Source organism: Anopheles arabiensis, chromosome X, assembly GCF_016920715.1.
Source record: "Anopheles arabiensis isolate DONGOLA chromosome X, AaraD3, whole genome shotgun sequence".
In the NCBI taxonomy this organism is placed as follows: Eukaryota; Metazoa; Arthropoda; class Insecta; order Diptera; family Culicidae; genus Anopheles; species Anopheles arabiensis.
Window position 1 is genome coordinate 3537109 of NC_053519.1, and position 24613 is coordinate 3561721.

The 24613-nt window shown below is 50.2% G+C and overlaps 6 protein-coding genes across 11 annotated transcripts in view; 1 reads left to right on the forward strand and 5 right to left on the reverse strand.

Moving 5' to 3' along the window:
* Positions 1-24613, reverse strand: part of LOC120905944 (alpha-2Db adrenergic receptor) — a 171268-nt gene that overhangs the window by 13932 nt on the left and 132723 nt on the right. The window lies entirely within an intron of this gene.
* LOC120905948 lies at positions 3368-4760 on the reverse strand. The gene has a single exon (XM_040317310.1). The coding sequence runs from the start codon at positions 4681-4683 to the stop codon at positions 3478-3480; it is 1206 nt and encodes a 401-aa protein (XP_040173244.1). The 5' UTR covers positions 4684-4760; the 3' UTR covers positions 3368-3477.
* LOC120905946 lies at positions 6510-7906 on the reverse strand. The gene has a single exon (XM_040317308.1). It carries the CDS (start codon positions 7846-7848, stop codon positions 6556-6558), a length of 1293 nt encoding a protein of 430 aa, XP_040173242.1. The 5' UTR covers positions 7849-7906; the 3' UTR covers positions 6510-6555.
* LOC120905947 lies at positions 8158-9567 on the reverse strand. The gene has a single exon (XM_040317309.1). It carries the CDS (start codon positions 9515-9517, stop codon positions 8279-8281), a length of 1239 nt encoding a protein of 412 aa, XP_040173243.1. The 5' UTR covers positions 9518-9567; the 3' UTR covers positions 8158-8278.
* LOC120905949 lies at positions 9781-11074 on the reverse strand. The gene has a single exon (XM_040317312.1). It carries the CDS (start codon positions 11043-11045, stop codon positions 9840-9842), a length of 1206 nt encoding a protein of 401 aa, XP_040173246.1. The 5' UTR covers positions 11046-11074; the 3' UTR covers positions 9781-9839.
* LOC120905950 lies at positions 11337-12626 on the forward strand. The gene has a single exon (XM_040317313.1). It carries the CDS (start codon positions 11385-11387, stop codon positions 12561-12563), a length of 1179 nt encoding a protein of 392 aa, XP_040173247.1. The 5' UTR covers positions 11337-11384; the 3' UTR covers positions 12564-12626.

The following is a 24613-nucleotide window of genomic DNA, read 5'->3' on the forward strand; positions in this document are numbered from 1 at the left end:
CTGAACGAGCTGTTGTATATTATGGACTTTAGACAGCATCAAAAGTAAGAATTCGCTTCTTTAATTCCAGCTCAAAGATATTGATAGCCAAATTGACACTAATATCAACTTTCCTTTACAAAATTTAGTGCTCTGTGTTGGAACTAACGCGTTAGTCATAGACAGTTTTTGCACATTATTTTTGGGTACCGAAGCCTGTTAGTTGCAATAAAACTATGATGCAAATGTTGGAAATATCAGAGGGGATCTGATTTTGTATCATATCATCATATCATATCATATATCACGTAAAAACTAGGCTGCGACCCGTGCTACTATTTTCAGTGGCATTTTGGCCCACGGGGTCAAATGAGTTTGACAACGCTGGTATAGATTGCGAGCCATTTGGTCCTGCTTGTATGCAATCGTTTTACTTCGGCCGGTGAGACACGTTTCGTTTCAAGTAGCGCCTAAAGGTATGCAACATATTTTCTCAGCTGTTTGCGAAGATGTTAATTTTTTATGATGTATTTCGGTTTGGTACTGATTCACCAACCATTAATAGTTGCCCATAAAACTGCACTGTTTAGCCAAATTTTCTGTATCGGTAGGAGGTGAAAAAAAAAAATGAAACGCAAACAATTTCTCAACCGTTCCGCGCAACTACCCGGTTGAGCAAGGTTTACGAGAGAATAAAAGCTCCCGCTGCGTGCGATGAGCAACCAGCAGCCTAACAGGCTGGTGTGCTATGGCGACGGGTTACACCAATTTTGTTTTTTTCGGTCACAGTACTCACGCCATATAATTGGGTAAACGAGTGCCTAAGGTCGTGTTTGGCTGACCGCGGTGTCGTAAAAAGCGTGGCGTTCTGCTATAATGGTAGCCTACCTTTCAGGGGACGGATGTAGCGTAAAAACTGCAACGCAAACCGCTGGTACTGTGTACCCCATCGTGTTGTTTTGCGTCGCAAAGGTGGCAAAACATACGTAGCAGTGTTTTTTTTTTGTTTGTTTGCTTGCTCGGCATCGATTCGCTCAACCGGAAGGCAGTAACGTGCTTTATGGTTAAATTTGTTTTCCATACACGTGAAACTGGGTGGCTGGTAGTGAAACTGGGACTGGTTGTTTTGCTACTAATAAAAAAACACATACACTCTGACGGGAGTGATAAAAGGAGAATATTGTAGGTGTTTAACGTACATATCATATCGTTTTAGAGCATATGAACGTAACACTCGTTAACTAATGTCACAAACGTGTAAGAATACAAAAAACACATGCTTTCCCCCCATTGCTTGATTCTTTTTTCCAGCAAATAGCATACTTCAAGGCGTTAAAGTTGAGCCAAAGACTAATGATTTGATTACAAATCGTTTTATTTAAGATCACACCATGAAAGTAGAATGAATTGTCCTGTTCAGATATCTCAAGATTGTAAAGCGGCAGTGGAGACCGTTCTCCCACCGCCGCAGAAATTGCTATTATGATAAGCGTAATTTCGTGCTATTAATTTTAGGCCCACCGCTCCGGGTATTACCATCCCTTCGCGTCAGGCCAAACTTGAAGAATCAATCGATTTTCGTCCGTGTTTAATCAACCACACCGATAGTGAGCTCCCCCTGGCACACTCCTGTCAAGGCCCGTAGTGTAGTGTGCCCACAGACGGATTAAGATTTCCAACCGATTCTGCACAGGGGCGGGGGTGTGATCGGGGGCGGGCACGAAAGAAAAGTTATAGTATCGTTTTTATTGAATCGCCAAATGTCGTTAGTCGAAGTTGCTTTCACCAACAGTGGCAACCAGCAAAAAAAGAAAAGAAAAAAGAAGTCAACTCCAATCCCAACGTGCTGTATTCAATATGTTAAAAGGCAATCAATGTTCGCACAGGCCCATCGGCCGGGGGGGAGGTCAGCGGGGGCGTCTGAATCGATCGTCTGGCGAACAACGAAGGCTGCCGATGGCTTACCGATTGGTTCTGGCTGTTTTGGCACGGTGCGAGCGTCCAGAGCGGCGATGGGCTGAGCAGCTCAGAATCATAAATTTGTCCTCCAATGTTTGCGGGGAGAGGGGGGGGAGGGAACTGCTGCGTGCAGTGTGCCGCATTAGGAGAGGCCGGCCCAACCCGGGCGAAGAAATCCACTGGTCCAGCATCCCGGATTCGGGTGCGGATAAAACGGGTCGCCCTCGGTCCCGGTGTTTTCGGTTACACTTGAGAAGTGCCCAGAAATGCGGAAGAGGAAAAGCCTGCAAATCGAAGATTTATTACCTTTCCCCGTAGCTCACTTCCTTATGGTGCGGACGGACCAACGCCGGCAGGCTCCGTCCACCCGCCCAGCTCCCGAATGGTTTGCTTAAAGTTTAATGGCCGATTATCGATCTCGCTTTGAGTGAGCGTGTGCGAGCGAGCACGGGATAAGCACGGAAAAAGAAAACAGATTGCGTTGGAAATGGATGGTTGAGGCTCTCATCTTCATGGAGGAGGTAAAAAAAGAAGAAGAAGCAGACCCACGAAATCCTCGTTGCTGGAGCTGTCCGGATCGGAATCAAGATTCTGCTCATTTTCACCGAATGAACCAATTTCCTGTACGACACAATCGCGTCCGTTACGATTTCACTGAGCTACCATTGCGTGTGTGTGTGTGTGTGTGTGTGTGTGTGTGTGTGTGTGTGTGTGTGTGTGTGTGTGTGTGTATTTTGCCATCTGAAGCATCCACAAACTCTTCTGGGACTGGCCCGTGCTGGTTCTGGCTTTGTGACAAAATAAAACCAGTAGAACGTTTCTTGTTGCCTGTGTGTGTGTGTGTGGGAAGCCGTATTGCGACTAGACAATGTAGGTACCCGGAAGAGGGTTGGAGAGGGGGGAAAGCGGCTGGAGGGAGAAGTAATATCACCGATGACATAAATTAATTTCAAATCGCAATAAATTACCACAATCCCTTTTTTGTTGGGCCCTTCCAAAATGCCGCCAAGTGTGTTGTCCCGTTTGAGGAGTGGCAGCTGGAGCAGGAAGGATGAAGGAGGTCGGTAGAAGAAAGTGCCAAAGTTGAGTGAACGTTTCACCGATAGAAAGAAATGACGACAGCCCGGCAATTGGCAAACAATAATGATACCGGGTGGGCGGCGTGTGGCTGGCCGACCCGGCATACTGGAGGCTTTCCGGGATGGGACGCCTTCTCTCTGTCTGTGTGTGTGTGTGTGTGTGTGTGTGTGCATCAAGGGCAATAGAAAGAGAGTGAAAGTATTAAAACGGACAGGCCCAGAAATAAAAACAATAAAATTAATACAATCAAGCAATGCTCAGGCGAAGGGCAACAGAACATCGCGAATGGCGCCTGAATGGTAGGCAACCCGTACTTCGCGAGTAACAGATTGAGCGTAATCGCAAAAGCGACGTTGCAGTGTGTGAATATTTATTGAACCCCTGTAGCGTGTAGCGTGTATTGTGCAGTGGTAATTGCTTATGGGCCTGTGTTAGGATATACAAACATGGCCGACTATACTATTTTGCTATTTTTTTCGATTCCTGCAGGTAATGGTCGTAGTCTCTGTTGGGATCGCGGGTCGCAAACATGCGCTTCACCGTGACGAGCTTCTCCAGATCGGTCTGCTGGTTTTTGCTACCGCTCTTCACGAACGACTCGCATTTGTCCAGCTCCTTCGCCACCATGGTCAACCGTGGCGCAAAATCGTGCTTGTTGCGTTGATTGATCTGCAGCAGCATCATCCGGAACGCCTCTAGCCGCTGTTTGGCGAGCGGCAGCCGGTTCAGGTACAGCAGCAGGCGCTCAAAGTTCGCCTGGTTCCAGGCTCCACTTTCCAGCGTCGAGAGTTGGTTCGCAATCTGCTCGAAGTGGTCCGGATAGGCGGTGGCGAACGTTACTATCTCATCGTAGCTGCCCGCGATGACAGCCGCCTGCAGGCGCTTAAGCGCAGGGTTGAACAGGTCGAGGTACAGCTTGCGCGCATCGGCATTTTGACTGATGAAGGCCAGCTTGCCCAGGTCGAGGGCCGCGATCATCGCAAGGTAGCTGTCGCGCTGCTCGGGATGCCGCCGCAGCTCCGCGGTGATCTGGTGGTAGAACGCCAGCCGCACACTGTTCCCTGGCACCTTGCGGGCGAAGTCGAGCAGGTACTCAAACCGCTCGTGCGCGTGCTCCGGCACGCTGTACACGGCCGCGATGATGGAGCTCAGCAGCTGGCCCGGCGGCTGGCCCTCCAGATAGTAGTGGTAGTATTTAAGCGCCTGCTTGCTAGCGCCGCCCTGCACGCTCATGAGCACGAGTGAGCGGTAGGTTGACCGCAGCTCGTCCCTGAGGCGCGCAAGCTGGTCCCGGATTGTGTCCGACTCTTGTACGTACCTATCCGCTTCCCACTGGTTCACCTGTATCTTCTTCTGCATCTCCGCGGTGAACGCACGCCTGTCAGCTTCGGCGTCCTGCTTGGCTCTATCGAGCCGCTGCTGACAGTCGGAAAAGTATGGCTCGGGTGGATGCACCAGCAGCTCCCCGTCCTGGCAGGCTACCAGGTCTTGCCGCGTGTAGTTAAAGCTCAGCTGCAGATTGGACCACAGAATGTCGCAAGATAGCGCGGCTTGGTTCGGGCCCAGAAGCCGCGTTACCATACCCCGAACCAGCTGAATCACGCACTGCTCGCCGAGGGTGCTAGCTGCGCAGCCAATCCAGATAGTAAAGATAAGCACTCTCATGTTGAAAGCTTCTTAAGCGAGCAACTGTGCAAGTGTCCGTTCACTACACTGCAGGGTGTGGTGTGGTGCCAATCAGCGCCGTTCGCTGATGTTTTATAGCAAATCAGTGACCGGGGATGTTGCAACCAACGTGGGAAGCGAGACGGATTGAGCTCAATGAGCATGCACAAAGCAAATAATTGAAAGGTAAAGCTTTAAACAGGTGAGGTGTCTCATTTTTTTTTAAAATAAAAACAATATGTTCCGGTTTTATCATAACATTCACTTCAATGTAGCCTAGTTAACCTCGTTTTCACCTAAATCTGCTTCATCTGCTTGTTTTCCTGCCTGCGGGTGAATTTCACATTTCATTATACCTATCACGTAATTGCTGAATAATCTCATCAATTTTCGCCCTTCGTCATTATTCGTTCTATCTTCTAGTTTCAATATTATTTTATTTCTATTATTTTATTTATATGTTATTGTATTTTCTTATTATTTGTGGACTGCAAACAAGACCTAACAATTGCTTTGAACAGCTTGCTGTTGGATTATGAATTACGGCTGTTGATAGATAAGCCATTTCTAATCTTATTGTTTTTTAGCATGGATAGAATGGTGAAATACCTGATATATTGGATGGATTGTAAATGACTGTAATGCATTTTTGAGTATATTGAGTGTAATATAATTCTTTTATATGCATATAAATAAGTAATGATTTAAGCTTAACTTCTGGTAAAAGCAGGTTGATGCCTACTTTTTCCTTAGGCATGGCTTATTGATGAATCAATATCTTAGGACCTCCTTTTGACCAAATAAATGTGCTTATCGATAGAACCGAACCAACGTACCATAGTTTCGAAGTTAAATATGTGTTAGCTACAATTGTGTTTTGATAAATATTTAGATCCCTTGCTTTGTTACTCCAAATTATCTGCGAACATTTGTGTGACGTTGCTTCTCAATTTAGCTTTATAGTTTATCTGAATTAATTTGTGAAACATATTCCAAGTATTTGTATCCTATCCCTTTTATCTTGCCAGTCTACACTCATTTAACTTCTTGTTGAAATATACCCAACAACAATTGAACTCCAGTTTTCCGGAATCTAGTTCCAATTCTATAAATAAATCTTTTATGACTTTAATTTTCCAAGAATTTCTTGTTACAATCGAGATTTCATCTGCGTACGCGTACACTAAATCTACTTGATCATTACATACTTCTTCTAGTTTTACTCTTCTTCTTCTTCTTCTTTGGCACAACAACCGCTGTTGGTCAAGGCCTGTCTGTACCTACTAGTGAGGTGAGCTTAGCTTTCAGTGACTTATTGTTACCATAGCAGGATAGTCAGTCCTACGTATGGGGGCACGGTCTATTCGGGGCTGTAACCCATGACGGGCAAGTTATAAGCCGTTCGAGTTGACGACTGTGCCACCAGACCGGCCAGAAGGGGATTAATATGAATCGCAAAAAGAACCATCGCTAATAGTTCGCACCTTGTACGCAAATCAGTGACCGGGGATGTTGCAACCAACGTGAGAAGCGAGGCGGTTTGAGCTGCATAAGCATGCACAAAGCAAACAATTGAATGGCAAAGCTTTGAACAGGTGAGGCGTCTCATTGAAATGCAGTTTAAATAATGTTGTGCAAGCCGCTTGCATTGATGTGCAAGTTGTTGCGTAAACATGATTCACAAGAAGATACAAATGAGTAACAAGAACACAGAGTGGCAGCTTCATATTATTGGGTAATGTTTGCAAGAAAACTCGTCTCAAAATAGATTAAAATGAATGACAACATACGCATTTGATTGAAAAACAAACTAACACACGGAAAAATTCCAGCATACAATTGCATTTATTCGACTGGACATTATTAGCATTATTAGCGGCGCCCTGCAAGACCTCCACCGCGCCCGGCCTGTCGGTTTTTGTTTTGCTTCGCAGCGTCTGCATACTTCTTAATGAGCGCCTTGGAGTTTTTCAGATAGTACGCGTAATCCTTGCGCCGATCAAAGTCGGCAAACTGTCCCTTCAGCTTCACCAGCTCGTCCTTCCACTCCAGCTCCTTCTTCTGCTGCCGCAGAAACTGCTCGCAGCGCTCAATCTGGGGCGCCAGCTTCGCCAGATGGTCGGCGAAAAACTTCCCGTTGCGCTGCTTTAGCTGCTTCATGATGGTGCGGAACGCTTCCAGCCGCTGCTCGGGCAGCGGCAGCAGGTTCGGGTACGTCACGAACTGGCTGAAGCTAAACTTCCACCAGTTCTTCGGATGAATCGTGGCGATCTTCACCCCGATCTGCTTGAACAGGTGCGGGTGCTTCGTGGCAAACTGCACTATCTCGCGATACTGGCCGGCGAGGCGCAGGAACATCCAGCGCTTCAGCACCAGCTGGTACATGGCGTCCTGTTGCTTTTTCAGCTCGCCGTTCTCCCCCACGACCTGGCCCATCTCGAGCGCTGTCAGCATGGCGAGGGTGCTCTGGTTCTGCGTTGGGCGCTTCATAATTTCCGGCTGCAGCAGCTGGTACAGGGTGCGCTGGTCCTGGCGCGCCGGCAGCTGCCGCACCAGGTCGAGCAGGTTCTCGAGCCGGCGGTTCTCGTGTCGGCGGGCGGCGTACACGAACTTCACTATCTGCTGGGGAAGGTGGCGATCGCCCTGTGCGACGAGCAGCTGATAGTGGCGCAGGGCTCGTCGTAAGTCCGCCGCATCGAGGTAGAGGAGTAGCAGCTGTTGCCGGTGGTTTCGCTCCTCGGTGCGCATCGTTTCGATCGCTTGGTGGATGCGGTCCTGGTCCCGTGCTACCTTGGCCAGCTCGATGCGCTCGTACAGTGCTTTGCTGGCCATTTCTTTGTTGAGCTGGAGCAGGGTTTGATTCCCTTTCTGTTGTAGCTCGTCCAGCAGCAGCTGGCAGGTGGTGCTGGTGCGGGTATCATCTGCTGGTGCCGGGTTCGTCATTTCGCGCTCGCTGCAGCCCGTAAGATTGTGGCGCATTTGCTCCAGCCGAGACAGTAGACTAGCCCAAGCAGCTGAGCAACCGCCGGTGGGTTGATCCGCTTGCAGCAGGTCCGTTATCATGGATTCGGGGACCTGGAGATTGCATGCTGCACTGGATGCGCTACACAGCACGGCCATTGCGATGAAGCTAAGCAGACAGCACCACACTCTGCTGTGATCCATATTTTTATTTTTAATTAACTGACGCTCACAGCAAGAGAAACAAAACTAGAGCCCATCTGTAAGGTGCGTGGTGCTAGTTATACTTGGCCCTAAGGCAAACAGAGGCCGTGATTAATGGACCAGCTCGTATGAAGTGTCAATATTAGCTGGCTGGGAAGGCCAGCGTGCTCATCTGTTTGTCCAGCGTGGGTCCAGCGATTGCACAAGCAATACTTCCGACCATCTCCACGTGCGGTGCCCAGATTGCGGACGATCCAAAGGAAAGGCTTTGCTTTTCTGTTGCTCAATATTTCGATTAGAATTATGTTTTTTTTTTTTTTATTGTTGCTTTATTTCACTGTGCTATAATGGTAAAGGTTTGCGCTACACGACACGAACGGGGGTTCCTCGCCTACAGGGCTTTGAATCACTTTTAGATCGTCACCGACGCCTAGCCGGACGACTTGCGCGACTCGCTCAGATAGTGCTGGTAGCTCTTGCCGTTCGCAAACGTTGCAAACTTCCCGCGCAGTTCCTCCAGCTGCTTCTTGACCGCCTGGTCCACCTTGCCCCGGCCGATAAACTGCTCGCAAATGTCAAACTGCCGTGCCGCCTGCACCAGATATTTGTGGAAATTCTTCTTCTCCCTGTCGCCGATTTGGTTCAGCAGCACACGCAGCACCTCCAGCCGCTGGGCTGGCTGGGGCAGCGCGTTAGCGTACGGTACGAACCGGTCGAACTTGGGCCAGTGCTTCAGCTCGATCGTGGCGAGGCTGGTTTGCAGCTGCCGGAAGTGCTGCGGCTGGCGGGCGGCTAACTCGGCCGCCTGCTTGAAGTTACCGTTCGCCACCTGCTCCTTGAGACGGGTCTCGGACAGCCGGATAAGGTCGTCGTACTGCTGCCGGTTTGCCTGGTAGACGGGCAGATCTTCGCGCACGCTCAGCGCAAACACGGCCGCCACGTACCCGTCCCGCTGGCTCGGGCGCTTCTGTATTTCGCGCTGCGCCAGCTGGTACAGCGAGCGCCGCTCCTCGACGCTGGGTATGTCGCGCACGAACCGCATCAGGTTGAGCAGCCGCTGGTCCTGGTAGATCGTCACCCGGTAGACGAAGCGCACGATCTGGTCGTGCAGCTTGTCGGTGGGCAGGCTGGCCGGCATCAGGTTGTAGTACGAGAGGGCTTGCTTCGTTTCGCCGATCGCAATGTTCGCTAGCAGCAGATCGATGTACAGCGCGTTGCGGGTGTCGGTGAGCGCGTCGAGCTGCTTCTGCAGCGCCTTCTTCATCTCCTGCTCCTGCTGGGTTTCCTGCTGCGCTGCGTGCAGCTGCTCCTCTAGGGTGGCGGCGTACTGGCGATGCTCCTGCTCCATCTGTCGCTGCGCATCGTCCAGCAGCTGCTGACAGAATTGGCTGGAGGGATCGGGCGCTGGTCCGGCGGCTGCCCGCTCCTGGCACGCGGTTAGGTTTTCCCGGACCTGGTGAAACTGAGATAGAAAGCTTTCCCACAGGTTGTCGCACGTGCCGTCGGGCTGCATCGACCCGCCGTGGAGGGATTTCATCGTCTCGGCACTAACGCTGATCTGGCACTGGTCGGTTTCGTCCGCGAACGGGTCTTCGGTTGCTTCCTGGCCGCCAGCGGTGAGGACTGCGGCGCTCGCCAAGAGCAACAGTACAGTGGGCAAACGTGACATGCTGCGGTGCTTCCTGCTCGAGATGACTTGAACGCCCGAGTAGCCACGAACGCTTATTTATAAGTGAACCTTAAGCAAACCTTCCCTGGTTTGAGCAGGTTTGAGCCGTCGCTTGCAGCGATTTGTCTTCCGTCAGCGCATCGCAAACAAGAGCATTATCGTGTGCGCAAACATTTGTTCACCCCTTCCAGCCACGCTTCAGCAGCAAGCGCCCCACCCAAGCGGTTTGTCATCAGTGATCATACACATTGTACGCACGAAAGTTATGCTTGTTTGGTGACTGCGCTCACCGAACGACTTGTATTTCTTCCATCGCCTCGCATTAACCCTTGCGCTCCATTTCCATCCTATGCTGGCCGAACTTACCCCTCGTCTTGATCATGTGCAGGTACGTGCGGTAGGTGTTCGTGTTCCAGCGATCCTTCTTGCTGACAAATCCTTCCTCCAGCTTCTTGAGCCGCACCAGCTCCGCTGCGCTCTTGCCCGTCTGCTCGACCGTGCGCCGCAGCTTCTCCGTTTCGAGCGCCAGCGTGGGCAGTATTTCCTCCAGGTGGGCCTTGCCCCCGCGCACCGGTGCGTACTGGTGCGCCCACTTCAGCAGCTGCTCGATCGCCGCAAACCGGTGCCCCTTCGCCTTGAACAGACCCGCGATCTCGAACAGCCGGCGCTTCTCCGCCTTTTGCCACTGCGGGGGCGTAAAGAAGAAGATTGTCTCGATGTACAGCGTGTAGTGGCGGGGGAAGCGCTCCGCCAGCGACAGGTGGAACTCGAACTTGAGGTTCGCCAGCTGCCAGCGCAGCATGTGCACGAACACGGTGAGCGGTTGCGAGATGTAGTCATCCCGGTCCTTCTGCGTGTCAAACACGCCGGTCGCATCGCCCGCGAACAGGAGCGTCACGTACGTCAGGGTCAGCTTGAAGTTGCGAATGACCGGCAGGATCGCTTTGTAGTAGGCGGCCCGCTCCTTCCGCACCGGGATGGCGCGGACGAACTCGAGCAGATGCTCCATGATCGTCGGGTTGACGTGGTAGCCGTCCCTGATGGCCGACACGATTTGGTCCGGCTTCCACTGGCCCTTGAGCGTCATGTGCAGGATGTGGGCGTCCTCGAGCCGGCCCGCCTCGATGCTGTAGATGAGCTGCTTGCGCTGCAGCTCGGGCACCAGCTGGAGGCTTCGTTGCGCATCCTGCTCCGACTCCAGCACGCCCTTGAGCGGCTCGTACGCCTTCGCGACCGTTTCGAGCAGATAGGGATGATCGTCCTGCCAGTGGTTCAGGCGGAACAGGAAGTTATCGCGCAGGTTGGCGCGCTCGGACGCATTAATGCGGCACTGCTCGTAGAGGGCGAGGTAGGGCTTCAAGATGGCTTCTTCGTCGCACGCCTTTAACGGCTGACAGTGGATGGGCGGTGCGGCCAGGATCGCTCCCGCTTGCGACACGCATCTACTTTGCGCAGGCGTTTGCTGCCCGCTGGCTGCCGTGGTGAGCAGCAGCAAAACCGTCCACAGTCTAACAGCGAGTGAACCCATTCCGGCAACTATTGTGGCTTGCCGGTACGTCCGTAGCGCTCTTATAAGCCCCCCGGGGCTCCCGGTGCAGGCACACGTTTACCTCGGGCAAATGTTTTTCTGTGCGCGCTCCCCCCGGGATGGAGTGATGGATGGGGAAACGATTAATTTTGAGCACACTGACAGGACGGGGATTTGTTGCTAGCTGGACCGCCTCAGCTTGCCAAACAAACCATTTGTAACCCTGCTGCTGACACCGAGCCTGGTTGCGGTATCGCACCGGACGAGGGCGTATAAAACCCCCAGCACGTCTCAGAATCCGGAAGTATCGACGCGGTGAGCGTTTTTAGCAGCCCAACAATGACGCCATTGATAGCAACACTCGCCGCCTGTGCCCTGACGCTCTCGATTGTCCACTCGCGGGGGCTGCCCGAATCGTCCGACAAGCTGGAAGCGTGTGGGCAGCACTACGACGCACTGCTGAAAGCGTCCACCACCTGGAACGAAAAGGAGTGCAACGGGTCGACGAAGCTGGCCGCCTGCGTCGTGTCCGAGCACGAGCAGGCCTACCGCGAGCTCAAGCAGCGCTGCCAGGAAGCGCACGACGAGCGGACCGCCAAGGTGAACGCGATCTACGAAAAGCTGCCCGCCTACCTGAGCGAGGTGAGCGCCCGCGTCAATGTGCTCCAGGTGTCGCTGCAGCACGATCTGCCCAACCTGCAGGAGATGGTGGGCGAGCAGCGCCACCTGATCGAGCAGGCCTGGCAGTACGGTGCCCAGCTGCAGAACGAGCTGATGCTGACCAGCATGGAGTCGGACCGTGTGCAGCGCGCGCTGGTACTGCACTCGATGCTGGTGAACGCCTCGCTCGCGGAGATGATGAAGGAAAGCTACCAAACGCACGGTGCCGACGGGCGCATGGTGGCCCGCATGCTCAAGTTCGCTCGGCTGGTGCCGGGCGCGGACGAGCGGGTCGCTGTGTACAAGCAGCTGGCGGAGCTGCTCAAATCGAACGGGCAGGATGGCCGCTTCCCGGCCGTGATCTTCTCGACCGATGTGCGCCAGCTGGAGGACCGGTACAAGCCCGACCACGCCCAGTACGAGGGCAAGGTGGTGGAGCGCTGGCTGGCGGAGCTGCAGGCAGGCAAGTTCCACGAGGTGGTCGAGTTCGCGCGCGACTATCCGGAGTACTTTGCGCGCGTCGAGGAACCGCTGTACGAGGCGCTCAAGAAGCAGTGGTCAGCGGAAGGACTGGATCGGATGGTAAGCTTCCCGAACGCACTGCCGGTGGGTGTGCAGCGCGTTCGGGCGCTGCGGGCCCTGCTGGAGACACTGCTGCAGCATCAGGGCGAGCAGAACAACGACGTGTATCTGATCCGGCTGGCGCACGAGACGGGCCGCGTGGAGGCAACGGTCGGGCAGGAGGATGCCGCGGTGCGCCAAGCGCTCGACGATGTCAAGAAGCTGTTCGAGCAGTTTAAGTACCAGCGTGGCTTCCCGGCTTACGAAGCGCTGTACAAGTTGTTTAAGGGTTTGTAGGTGCCGGCAGCTGCAGTGAATAAAACGGAACATTGACGGTAATATCTAGCCATTGACATGCAACAGGCTTGTGTTGTTACTTAGTGGCGTGCTCTCTGAAGCGTACCCTCGAACGCGATCTAATTCCAGCTATTGTTAGTCCGATTCAGACTCGGGCAAAAACGGAATCACTGGTTCCGTTCGGAGTCGGAGTCGTTATGAGTCGTCAGGAGTCGTAAAGGGTTGCCCGGGGTCGTCATGAGTCGACTGGAGTCGTCTGGAGTAACCGGGAGTCGCGCGAAGTCACCCGAAGTCATCCGGAGTCGTCCAGAGTTGTCTGGAGTAGTTCGGAGTTGGCTGGAGTCGTCCATAGTAGTCCAGAGTCGCCCGAAGTCGATGGGGTCATCTGAAGTCGGTGTCGTTAGGAGTCGTCTCAAGTCATCTGGAGTCGTCTGAAGTCATCTGGAGTCTTCCGTTGGTCGGAGTCTTGCAAAGTCACAGTTGTTCGTAGTCGACCGAAGTCTGCTGCAGTCGGAGTCGACTAGAGATAAAGTAGACCTGGGTCGGTGTCGTCCGATGGTTTATACGGGTTTGACTACGGACGACTTCGGACGACCCCAGACGACTCCGGATGGCTTCAGTCGACTCCGGACGACTTCAGACGACTCCACGTGACTTCTACTTCGGACGACTCAAACTTTACCGGAGTCGGAATCGAACTAACAATAGCCCGAGTCGGATCCGACTACTCTGGGAAGACTACGGAAGACTCCGAACGACTTCAGACCTTCTCCGAAAAATTCCGGGCGACTTTGGACGACTCCGGGTGACGCCGACTCCGGACGACTCCAATTTGCTGGGGTCAGATTTGACTCTGAACAACTCTGGATGACTCTAGATGACTCCTAACAACACCGGATGACTTCAGACGAGTCCGGATGACTCCGTATGTCAATGACTCCAGACGACTCTGGGCCACTTCTGACGGCTCCAGACGATTCCAAACGGCTCCGAATAATGCTAGGTGATCCTGCCATCCAACCAACACTCCTAAACTTTAAAATATTTTGGCCATCAAGAGATGTTGTGGGTAGCTGCGTGAAAACTGCACCGGTGCCTCCAAAACAATACTAATGAATGTCTGCAACCAGTATGACACAGACAGCTTATTGTGCCGCTGCTTAATAGCTTCTTTGTTGGCGACGTCCCACTGGTTTGCCCACTGGGTCCACCGCGTGTATGTGCGTGTGTGTCTGTAGAGAAAGATTAAGCCGCCGAACGTTCGTTCGCTTCCCCCTTTCATCATCGTGCGGCATGAGTTGGCATTTATTTGATGCTGCTGAATGCTGTTTCCCCCCTTTTCGTCCCGTGCCTGGCCACACTCTTCCCACACCGTACTCGAGCGGGAGCACGATCGATTGAATGGCAAAATTTAATTAAAATCACACTCATTCTCCAAACTAAAGCTTTCCCGAGCTTAAATAGCGGACCGTGCGAAGCGCCGTGCGATGCGGGTAGTCTAACTTTACGGCGCTACATCAAGCGTGGAACCAAATTCGATTTACGATTGGGCGAGAAGGCTCGAGAGCGGTTTCGCGTTTGCAGCGTTTGGCTGGTAGCCTGGCTTCTTTGTTGAGTGTGCTGTTGTCCGGTGGCCGGTCTCATTAAATGCAGATCTGGTGGCCGGGTGTTTGGCAGTACCGTTTCCAGTTTGCGTTTAAAGATAGGCACCGGTGCGCGGTTGCTCTGTGTCTAGTTCCTCGATGGCGGCTACATCCAGCATAATTTTGGCATGTTTCGGATGCAAACCCAAAATGGAAAAGACGCCCGCATCACACGGCTTGTCATTTTCGATTCTCTCCGCCCCACAGGCACACCTGCGTGCGCGTGTGTGCGTGCTAAAAATGAGACCCATTGAAGGTGCTCTCTGCAGTCCCAAGTTGTTGGCTTAAATGTTAAAGGCGGCTCGAGATGGAAAAGTCAACAGTCGCCAGCGGGCGGCGGGTCGGGTCGGTTGTTTGCGGATGCTCTTTTGTTTCCTTTCGCCCTACCGACGCCCGGCCCGACCGTTCCGATCGCATACCCCTGATTACCTTGAAGCATGGTTTGATGAGGCTTCATCAGTGTGCTCGAGGCGAGAAAATTACCGACATTTTGCCACCGTGTCGACGCACGGTGCGTCCTGGCGCGACCATTCCGCAGAAGACGTAGCTGCCGTTGCCAGTTTGTTTTGGGGCGCACAACCGAGCCCGAGCGGGCCTTATCAGCTATCAGTCACCTGAGACTCATGATGGGATGATGCTCATGGCACCATCACCAAGAAAAGGTTTCCATTAAGAGTGACTATGCCGGGGCCATTTTTCGGACAAACCGTCCTCCCTCGCATCTGCAAGACCGCCAGCGCAACGGAGAAGTTAATTATCGACGCCTCGCTGCGAACCGGCGTACTCGGTGACTCTTTCTTTCTTTCACACACAAACACACATACACACGCTTTTAGCAATTCCCATAAAACACACGCACACAGAATGAGTGATAATTAAAATGATCCCAAACGAGCACGGCCGATGCAAAGGCTTGTTTTCGATCGTCCGGTAGTTTCCAGGTTTTACCAGCATTAGCCTAGACGCTGGAGTAAGGCTTTTAAGGTGTCCGCCATCTATCTGCCTCTCTCTTCCTCTCTCTTTCTATCCACATTCTTTTCTTGCTCGTACCTGGTACATTGAACGTAGAGAGGAAGGCGTCTTTCCTGCTTTCTATGATGCCCCAAACTCGCAGGAACTCCTCTCCCTCGGGTTCCACACCCAGTATTGAAATTCATTTCGCATCCTCTGTGGCGTAAAATTTTATGGACAAACAAACCGTGGCGAGCTCACCGGTAAACAGACTTGAGCTGAGAGCCTCGGGGGCGAACCTGGTTTCGCAGCACGGCACGGCTCAAATTAAAGGCTGCCCGGTGAGCGATAGATAAGAACCGTCGTCATCGTCGTCGTTGTCGTCGTCATCGTCGTCCGTGAGGACGTTGCCAGCAGTCAATGTGTATGAATTTTTATTGAATTTTGAAGAATACTTCCCCGTGTGCGGGTGTGTTTTTCACGGCAGGTATCAAAAGGAAGCAGAAAGAAAAAGAGGACATACTCTGGAAGCATAAATAATTGGTAAAAATGCTATGCTCATTTCATTAATTTAAGAGGTTACTATTGTGTAAAAATGTGCTCTCCACTAATTTGGTGCCTTAAAGTATGCTATTGAAATTGCAATTTAAGCCTACAGCGCGTAGGCGTTGAGATGCTTTTGAACATTATTCAACCGTAAGTAAACATTTGACGGCCAACTGAAATTCTGACGCCTTTCTGAACATTGGTCAATCGCAACTAAATATTTGCTTCCCCCAATATTAACGTTTAAATTACCCGGGTTCGTTACTTTGATGTTCATTTTGTTGAAATTAAGTTGTTTGGAGCTTAATTTAGATTGATTTTATAATATTTCAATAGTCAATTATTAACGTTGATGATATAGGGATAAATTATTGGCTAATAATATCAATATATTTTTGTAAATGAAGCCACAAACAAAGGCTAAACTCCATGACGCAAACGGATCAATTTAGCGGTTTCACTTCTTAGGGATCTAAGAAATTACAGCGATTCGAGTTGAGCAAATGAACTCCAATATGAAGCTTTCCATACAAATGAACACACAAAATACATCAACTCGACATCGAGACGACTTGATTATAAGAAGAAAATACGACTGTGAACCGTTTATAACTTTACACTTATGGTGTACTGAACATGGTTACTTGATTTATTTGTACTGCATTGCTCCAAATTCAACGTGCAGAGAGAAACATAAACAACAATCGAGAAAAAAGGCAAAATACACCTAAGCAACGATTAGAGACATGGAAAAATGCAATCTAGAGCGTAAGATGCATTTGCGATAGTTAGTGAGAATAATGCACGCAAAACGCGACGATGTGACGAGCATTACACTTTTATATCCAAGCGACTTCAATAAAAAACGTGTAAATTACAAAAAAAAAAAATATTGCAAACCTTCAGGCGCTTTATAGCGCCTACTCCCAGTATCCGACTCCATACCACGACGAAGCTATTACAGCTAAACGAGCCGCTGCTCGGTCTATATTGCTGCATCCGAACGGTAGATAATCAGATTGTACGATCATTTAGAGATTACGCTTCCCTTTTCCACGCTCGCCGGGCAAGAAAAACACATCCCACACAAACAACACAAACATTGCTAAAATCGTAAACCGTATGTTTATCTAGCATATTGTGAAAATTGAGAAAAAAAGAAAGCAAACCAAACAGTACAGCAAAACAAAAACAAAATAAAAATTGCCACATGACACAGAAACCAGGCCAGCCCCGCAGAGCCTGGTCGACGCGTTTCTGTCGCGAACGCGCTCACACGCCAAGCGACCAGATGAAAAAGATTAATGCGAGTTCGCGCTCGCTTGGGGAGTGCCTGCCACCTGCCAGACAGGAAGAGCACATGCGAAAAACGCGAGAAATGAAGTATGCGACGCACAAAAAAACCACACACACACATACGACGCCCGGAAATGCAGATGCACGCCGGAAATGCGGATGCACACCGTGCAAAACTGGCAACCGCACCGAGTGCGCGGATAGGCCGGCGGAAAGCAAAATTCGTTGAAAACAGTAATGTCCATTATGGATGGTTGTAGTCTTTCTGTTGTTGGTTGTTGGTTGTTGCTTCTTTCCACATTTGCTGCCGGCAGCTTCTCCGGGCCCAGCGGCGTTTCCTTCGCCCATCCCTGTGTCTGTTGGGTCTGTTTTTTTTTTAAATAGTTTTTTGAATTTTTGTGCTGCCGTTTTTTCGTATCATTTCAGTGGAAGCGAAGCGAAGGGACAGAGCAGAGGAAAGGTGGGGAAATCAAAAGCACCCGTACCGTACCGCACACGGGCAGGGGAAGCTATTCTATTCTTCTCGGTCCGCCTCGGTCTAGCCGTTCAGCCAAGTCAGCCGGCACGTTGCGAGAGGCAGTGTTGAATGGAATTTTTATGCATTCTCGGCATTCTCGAGACTGGCAAGCTACGGGTTTTTGCACACACGTTGCCGCTCGCTTCTTCGTCTTCTTCTTCCTCTGTTGCATAGTTTGCACTTGCCGTCGTCCGGCAAGAATAGAATGGGTATGTCGAGTGAGGTCGGGCAAAAGGGGTTTTGGAAAAGGGTGAAACAAAGGAAAAAGGAATAAAAAAACGCATGTCCGAACCAAGAAAGCAAAGTGGCCTTGCATGCAGGATGCAGACTTGCAGCTCTGGGAAGAGAGACAGAGTGAGTGTGAGAGAGAGAGAGAGAGAGAGGGAGCGCGCGCAGACATAAAAGTAATTACTATTGTGTTAAAGTTTACGCTCCAAACGTTCGTGTTCGTTAGCACTTCGTCGTGTACAGAGATCCGCCTCCATTTCCCAAGGACAAATGCAGGAAGACGTATGAAAAGGGGGGGGGGGGGGGGGAGAGGGGTATGCCGACCATTGCTTCCCACTGCATACGTTTCCTCACGTTCTCTGTGTGTTTTCTTTTTTCGTTTCGATCCGGTGCAATTTGCAGCGACAAAGACCAATTGTTTGAATACACTGTGTGACACGATACAGGAAAAAGACAGTGTGAGTGTGTGTGATAGAGAGAGAGAGAGAGAGAGAGAAAGAAAAAAAAGAAGAGAAAGGAGAAGGGTGGCCAAAAACAGAAACAGAGCCAGTCTGCACCGAAGCTGCGAAGTATTATGAACAATGTTTCGCAATTAATTTTCCATCCCCATCCGTTTGGCCCACTGGTTTTTACCTGCACATCGAACGATTGGGGTGTCTTGAGGGCGTTGTTTTTTATATGAAATAAATCGAAATAAATGTTTCAACGCTCAAAGGTGGAAGGAGAGAAAAATGGTACGAAAAATGCAAAAAAAACCCCAGTTTGAATAATTACTACAACACATTAACAAAAATGTTGTTTTTAATGCCACTCTTAAGCGATAGCAAACTGCCTAATAACGATAACCTTTATCGTGCAAATTTGTCATGCAGATTGCATTACTTTAGGGGCGCTGCTATCGATGCTACCGGGTACGAACTGATGGCCGACGGTAACTGGTGTGACAAAAATTATCTTGTTACCAGTTGATTAACGGCCGTGGCAGTGGATGTTTCTGGCAAATGCACAAAGCCAATGCCGTGCCGCAGTAGTGCTAAGGAGCCGGTCGTCTGGGTGAGCAATAGACGCCATCGTCCGCATGTTAGCAGAGGGCAGTGCTGCTGCTGCTGCTGCTGCGTGACTTATCAGTGCGACCCATTTATGACCCCGCAGCCGCTCGATACATTGCTGCTCCCGGGACGGCGGTACCACCTTTACGATCGAGTCGGGATTCAAACGAGCGAAAGCGAGAAAGTATCACAAAAACCAGTCGCACTCTTGACTCACCGGATTACTGAAGCAATTCGGACAAATTGAAACACATACGCACAGCACTGTACGGCGAGATAAGGAAAATAAATTGAGCGCGTAAAGGTGAACCAGAACCGGAAGGGCACTTACGGTGGTCCGCCTGTAAGCTCCACCGGGCCTGCTCAGGGCTATGGGCGAGTAAAGATGCCAATGTTACGAGGCTGGGTGGGGGCTAGGACTAGGCGTTTTGGACCCGGTATTAGATTTCGGTTTCCGCTCTGGTTTGCTTCTATTTGCACTTCTCTCTATTTTGTTTTGTTTTCCCCCTTCATAGTTCGTACTCTTCTTTTCGCACCAGCTTAATATGATTATCATCTGCACGAACTCGGTGTGCGGTGTGCGGAAGCTTCAGCGCAAATCTGCGCGTGTATGTGTGTGTGTGTGTGTCACTGTATTTAATGTAGCCTTTATCACACAGGAAGCAAGTTTTTTGAGATTGAAATGCATAAAACCAGCCCACCATCGGGGAGCGCTTTTGCTTTCGCATTCGTTTTTGGCACCAGGAGTAGGTTGGGATGTGCCTGTGCACACGAAAAAAAAAAAAAACAACAACAAGCTTTTTCTCGGCAGCATAATTGAGTAGGCTTTCTTAATCCGTGGGGCGCGGGGGGAGTAACGAATGTGTTGTGGAACGTTTCGTTTTATTCTCGCGAGTCTATTGGGTCGACGGTTGGAGTTTCGCTGAGCTTGTCTTAGTGGTAAATTGAGCGAGAAATGCAGTAGGCTCGTGCAAGATTGTCGTTTTTTTGCAATGAAGTGTGTCTACAGATCAGCGGAACTGGTTTTCTTTTTGTTCGTAAATCGGCGCTCGTTGGAGGCAGTTTGGTTATTAACTAGCTAAAGTAAATTAACATCTTTGAACGTAGAGCACGTGTTTTGAGAGTTCTTCATGTCCTAAGTTAGTCGTAAGCATTTGCTTAGGAACTATTTATAAGTTAAGTTTGCAAAAATCGGAGTCAACTCTGATCCGACTCCGAAAATTTTGGAACAGAGTTCGGAAGATAGGTTCGGAGTCCTCTGGAGTTGTCTGGAGTCGGCTGGAGTCGGTCGGAGTCGTCCAGAGTTGATCGGAATCGTCCGGAGTCGTTCAAAGTCCTAAGTTGGAGTCATCAGGAATCGGATGGAGTCAGGCGCAGTCGGAGTCGTCCAGAGTCAGAGTCGTTCGAATTCAGAGTCGTCCGTAGTTGGTGGAGTTGTAGTCGTCCGGAGTCGTCCAGAGTCGTCTAGAGTCGCCTAGAGTCATCCAGAGTTGTTCGGAGTCTGAGTCGATATTGTTGAGGTGATCCCTAGAAAGAAAGACCTGAGTGCAAGCGCAAGGCGAAAGAGGGATGGCGAAGACCAAGTGAAATGCATCCGGCCGACTCCTTCTGACTCTGGCTAACTCCGGATGACTCTGGACGACTCTGACACTGAACGACTCTTACTCCGGGTGACTCCGACTCCACCGTCTCCGATCGACCTTGCTGACTCCAGTCGACTCTGATTCCGGATGACACTAGACGTCACCGGACGTCACCTGACGACTCCGGACGACTTCATATGACTCCGACACCCTATGACATCGGACGACTCCAATTCCGGATGACTGAGAAAATGGCTGACACCAGCCAACACTGGACGACTTCAACTCCGGACGACTTCAACTCCGGACGACTCCGGACGATTCCAGATGACTCTGGCCGACTTCGGCCGACTCCGGACGACTTGAGACGATTTTAAACGACTTCGCAAGACTTTAAATCCGGGCCGAGATAGTGGTTCTGATTTTACCGGTGTCAGAATCGGACTAATATTCCAATTCAGAGTCGGATTGGAGTTGAGGGTGCGCTCTAGAGAGCGTACCACTGTTAGGATCTGCTAAAATTCTCAACTAAAACCAAATTTTGACAGAAAGAAATCAATCAAGATGTCAGTAGATCAAGAAGAGGCAGTAAATCAGTCAAATTGAACTCAAATCGGGAGATAACTGCAAACTAGTTTGGCATGACATATAACCCAACAAGTTTTTGCAGGATCTTTAACTTTATAGCTTTTTTAAAATAAACCAGCATTTCTATAGTAAATAGATAGCATTGTTCCAGTAACCAGCGCAAGGACGTATTCTTCACGGACATATTATCTAGAATATGGCAAGAAACAACGTACTGACGTACGCTAGCTGACGTGATGTATTTTACAAAACATATTCGTGGTAGACACAAAAAAGGGGGCAAAGTGCTATTATTCTAAGCATTTTGGAGAAGACATGTGCCGGTGCTAGTTTTTCCCATTAGTTACTCCTGTACGGAGCTGCTCAGTGAAGAAACCAGCACCGTTGCGAAAGGTGCGTTGAAAAATAACTCCATCTTCACAGCGATTCCCGGTACCGAATCCGTTATCATTACCCGGATGAGGTTGTGAACGTTTTTGCGAACGACGGCGGGCTGCTTCAGGAGGTGAAAGAAAGACAGCAACAAAAATGCGCTCTTTTCGCGGCGTCTTCGCCACTACGGGGCGGCTGAAACATTGCGAAGAAGAAGCGAGAACGAACAATCCTTCTGCCAGAAAGCAAACCCACACCTCACCGACTAGACCGTTGTTGGCGGGCGACGACTTCCGGGCGAGCGGTTGTTTTGGTTGTTTGCTGGTAGTTGTGCTGTGCTGTGTGTTGCGCGTGCATCGGAAAGCAGGGTAATGAATAATTTATACGCCCAGCTCTGACCAGATGGCGCTGATGTGCAGGGCGAGGTTATTGATGCTTCCCGTATATGCTTACAGACCCCTCGGGGGCAGGGCGCGCAAGAGTCATGGCCGTGGAAAAAATGGCTTGCCGCGGCGTGACAAGTTACATTCGCGCGTCCATTTTTCGCCGCGCACAGTGAAGTAGTACGTTTAAGGAAAGCGAAAGCACGGAAAGGGAAATGTATGGATAGGGGGGGGAATGTACGGGGCAACAGAAAACGAAATAATGCCCGATTCGCAACCCGCAACGGGGCACTATGCTTTACAACGGTGCCGTTGGCGTGGCCGACGGATAATGGGTCACATTGTGAGCAATGTGTGCCGGTCGTGTAAGCTGATTACATTATTATTTTTATTATCATTATGATCATGAGGTGACGGCGCGCACGTACTGTAAGAGTAGACCGGTCGCGTTTCCCGGGGAGAAAGTATGAAAAGAAAGAGTGAGAGAAAAAAACGACCAGGAAATGATCTGGGAAGGTGAGACTTAAGTTTATCTCTCTCTTTTGCTTTCTCGCTTCCTATCTATTTCTCTGATGGTACACAGGATGGTGCATGGGATGCGACCGGGGAACCAGCTGTGTATGTGCCTGGGTTTATGCTGTTCGTTCTTGCTATCATCCAGCAGTAATGTCATTTCTCTTACGGCAAAGAGGCAAAATAATTGGATTCTGTCAATCTTCGCGCGCTCTTCCTTGTCCCGGAAATCCCAAACGGTAATGGGCATATGTAAGAGTCCGCGAGGACGAGCAAGTAACACCAACACAGACTCACGTACACACTCAGAAAGAGACAAAGAGAGAGCGAGAGAGAGCGAGAGAGCACAGTAGGGTCCTGTCTGCCAGGCAGCTTAACCCACGGCCCCTAGCCAGAGCAGAGTGGGTGTCGGGTGAGGGCAGGATTTAAGAAAGTTCTTTGCTCACTTACCGCGTGCCGTCGCGTGCGCCTGTTTCCGCGGCCTCTCCACTCCCCTTCCCCAACCGCCACACTCTCCCCTTTTGCTGCCGTCCGCTTCATTTCACGCACCTGATCTGGTGACGGAGCGATTTTTTTCTCGCTTCCTCCTCTCTAGCGGGCGAACAAAACTTTACCAATCTCGCGCAACTAAGCCAGCGCTTCAGTTGGTAGATTTATTCAATTAATGTTTCCTCATGATGTGACCATTCGCTGTGGGACTTTCGCACATTTTTTGCTGCTGTTGTTGTTGCGCGCTTTCCACTTTTGCGCTTTCTTCGGCTCATATTTACTGCTCCCGTACCTGGGCCGGGGCGCTGCAACCGTGGAATTAGCCCGCCCTGTCATCGCGGCTGAAGGAGGCACGGGCGGGCAGGGTGGCGCGCAAAACTTTTCCCACCGAGGTGCGCCGAGATTGCGACCCGTTTTCTCGGTGGAATAAAAGGGAGCGCGCGCAAAGCAGCCGAGATCGGGCTGTCGAGCTTGAGGGCGAATGGGCGAATGGGAAGTGATTGATTTCATCGCTTCATTCATTTTCATCATTTTATTCTAACTTTCGCGCCACTGCTCCCCCTGCCCGATGTGTGTTGCTGATGAAGTTCGCTCCTCGTAGGTGGCCAGCGGGATTGACTTCTCGTTAAAGGCAGGCGCACTGGGTCGCGGCCAGAACCATACCAGCAAGACTGATGGGGGATTTCCGGCTGCGTAAAGTGAGCCTGCTCGTTTTGTACAGATGCTGGTATGCTTTAAGGATGCTCGAGAGATATATTGTTTGGCGTTGAGTCACTAACATTATACACCTTTATTTATCATTTTGCAGCAATCAGTAGTTGACACAGAATATTCAAATACGATCCTTAAGTTTGTGAACATATTGTTCAAAAATAAAATTGTTTCCAGTGTTGTGCCAAAGAATTCTGCTAACTTTTGAGCTAATTTAAACGTACTTACATGTAAAAAATGCGGAGGCAAATAAAATCGCATAACAACAATATGGCAAAGCTTTTTTACTGTGATAACTAGGACGATTTTGTTTTTTGTTTGTTGTTGTGTTTAGCGATAGTTCAGTGGTGCAAAATGTCATGAGCATCACGTGATGTTCACCACCGAAATCAATGAACATATCCGTGGTAGTTTGATGTTCATTGCTGATACTCAATGAAAATGCGTCATGACGAACGCGACATGCAAATGCTGGATTCCAACGCAATACTCTGGCTGACCAACTGAGCTTAATGCCGTCGCAAGCATAATCATTCTTCTGGCTGTGAACAGTGTTGCCAAATGCGACTGTTTCAGCCATCAACACTGATGACTGAAACGAAGTTGAACTCAGCTGTGATGATCAGGGATGAGACTCAAATAGTTGATGGATCAATCACATACTTGGTGACGTTTTTTGTAGATCCCAACATTTGGTCGTTCACTTGGTCATGACATTTTCAACCTGTGACACTCACGACATTCTTGGGACATTAACGAGTGGTCCCAAGCAACAAAATGAACATGTTTTCTCGCTCTGTCCGCTTTGATGGTCTGTTGGGTAGAATGATAAAGCATTTGAGCGGGAAAGCATGCTCATTTTGTTGCTTGGAACCACTCGCACACATCACATATCTCCTATGCCTATCGTGATAATCACTGACAGAAAATGTCGCGACCAAGTGACCGACCAAGAGTTGGTTGCATAAAATGTCACCAAGCATGTGATGGTCGCACCACTTGAGTCTCTCCTTTTTGTTTTGTTTCCGTCAGAATTTGTCATGACATTTTGCAGAGCTGATCACAGAAAAAAAAAGTCATGACATAGTGACTGACAAAGCGTTGGTCGCAAAAAATGTCACGAAACATGTATTGGTCATACCAATCATTTTGAGTATCACCTCTGATTATCACAATTGAGT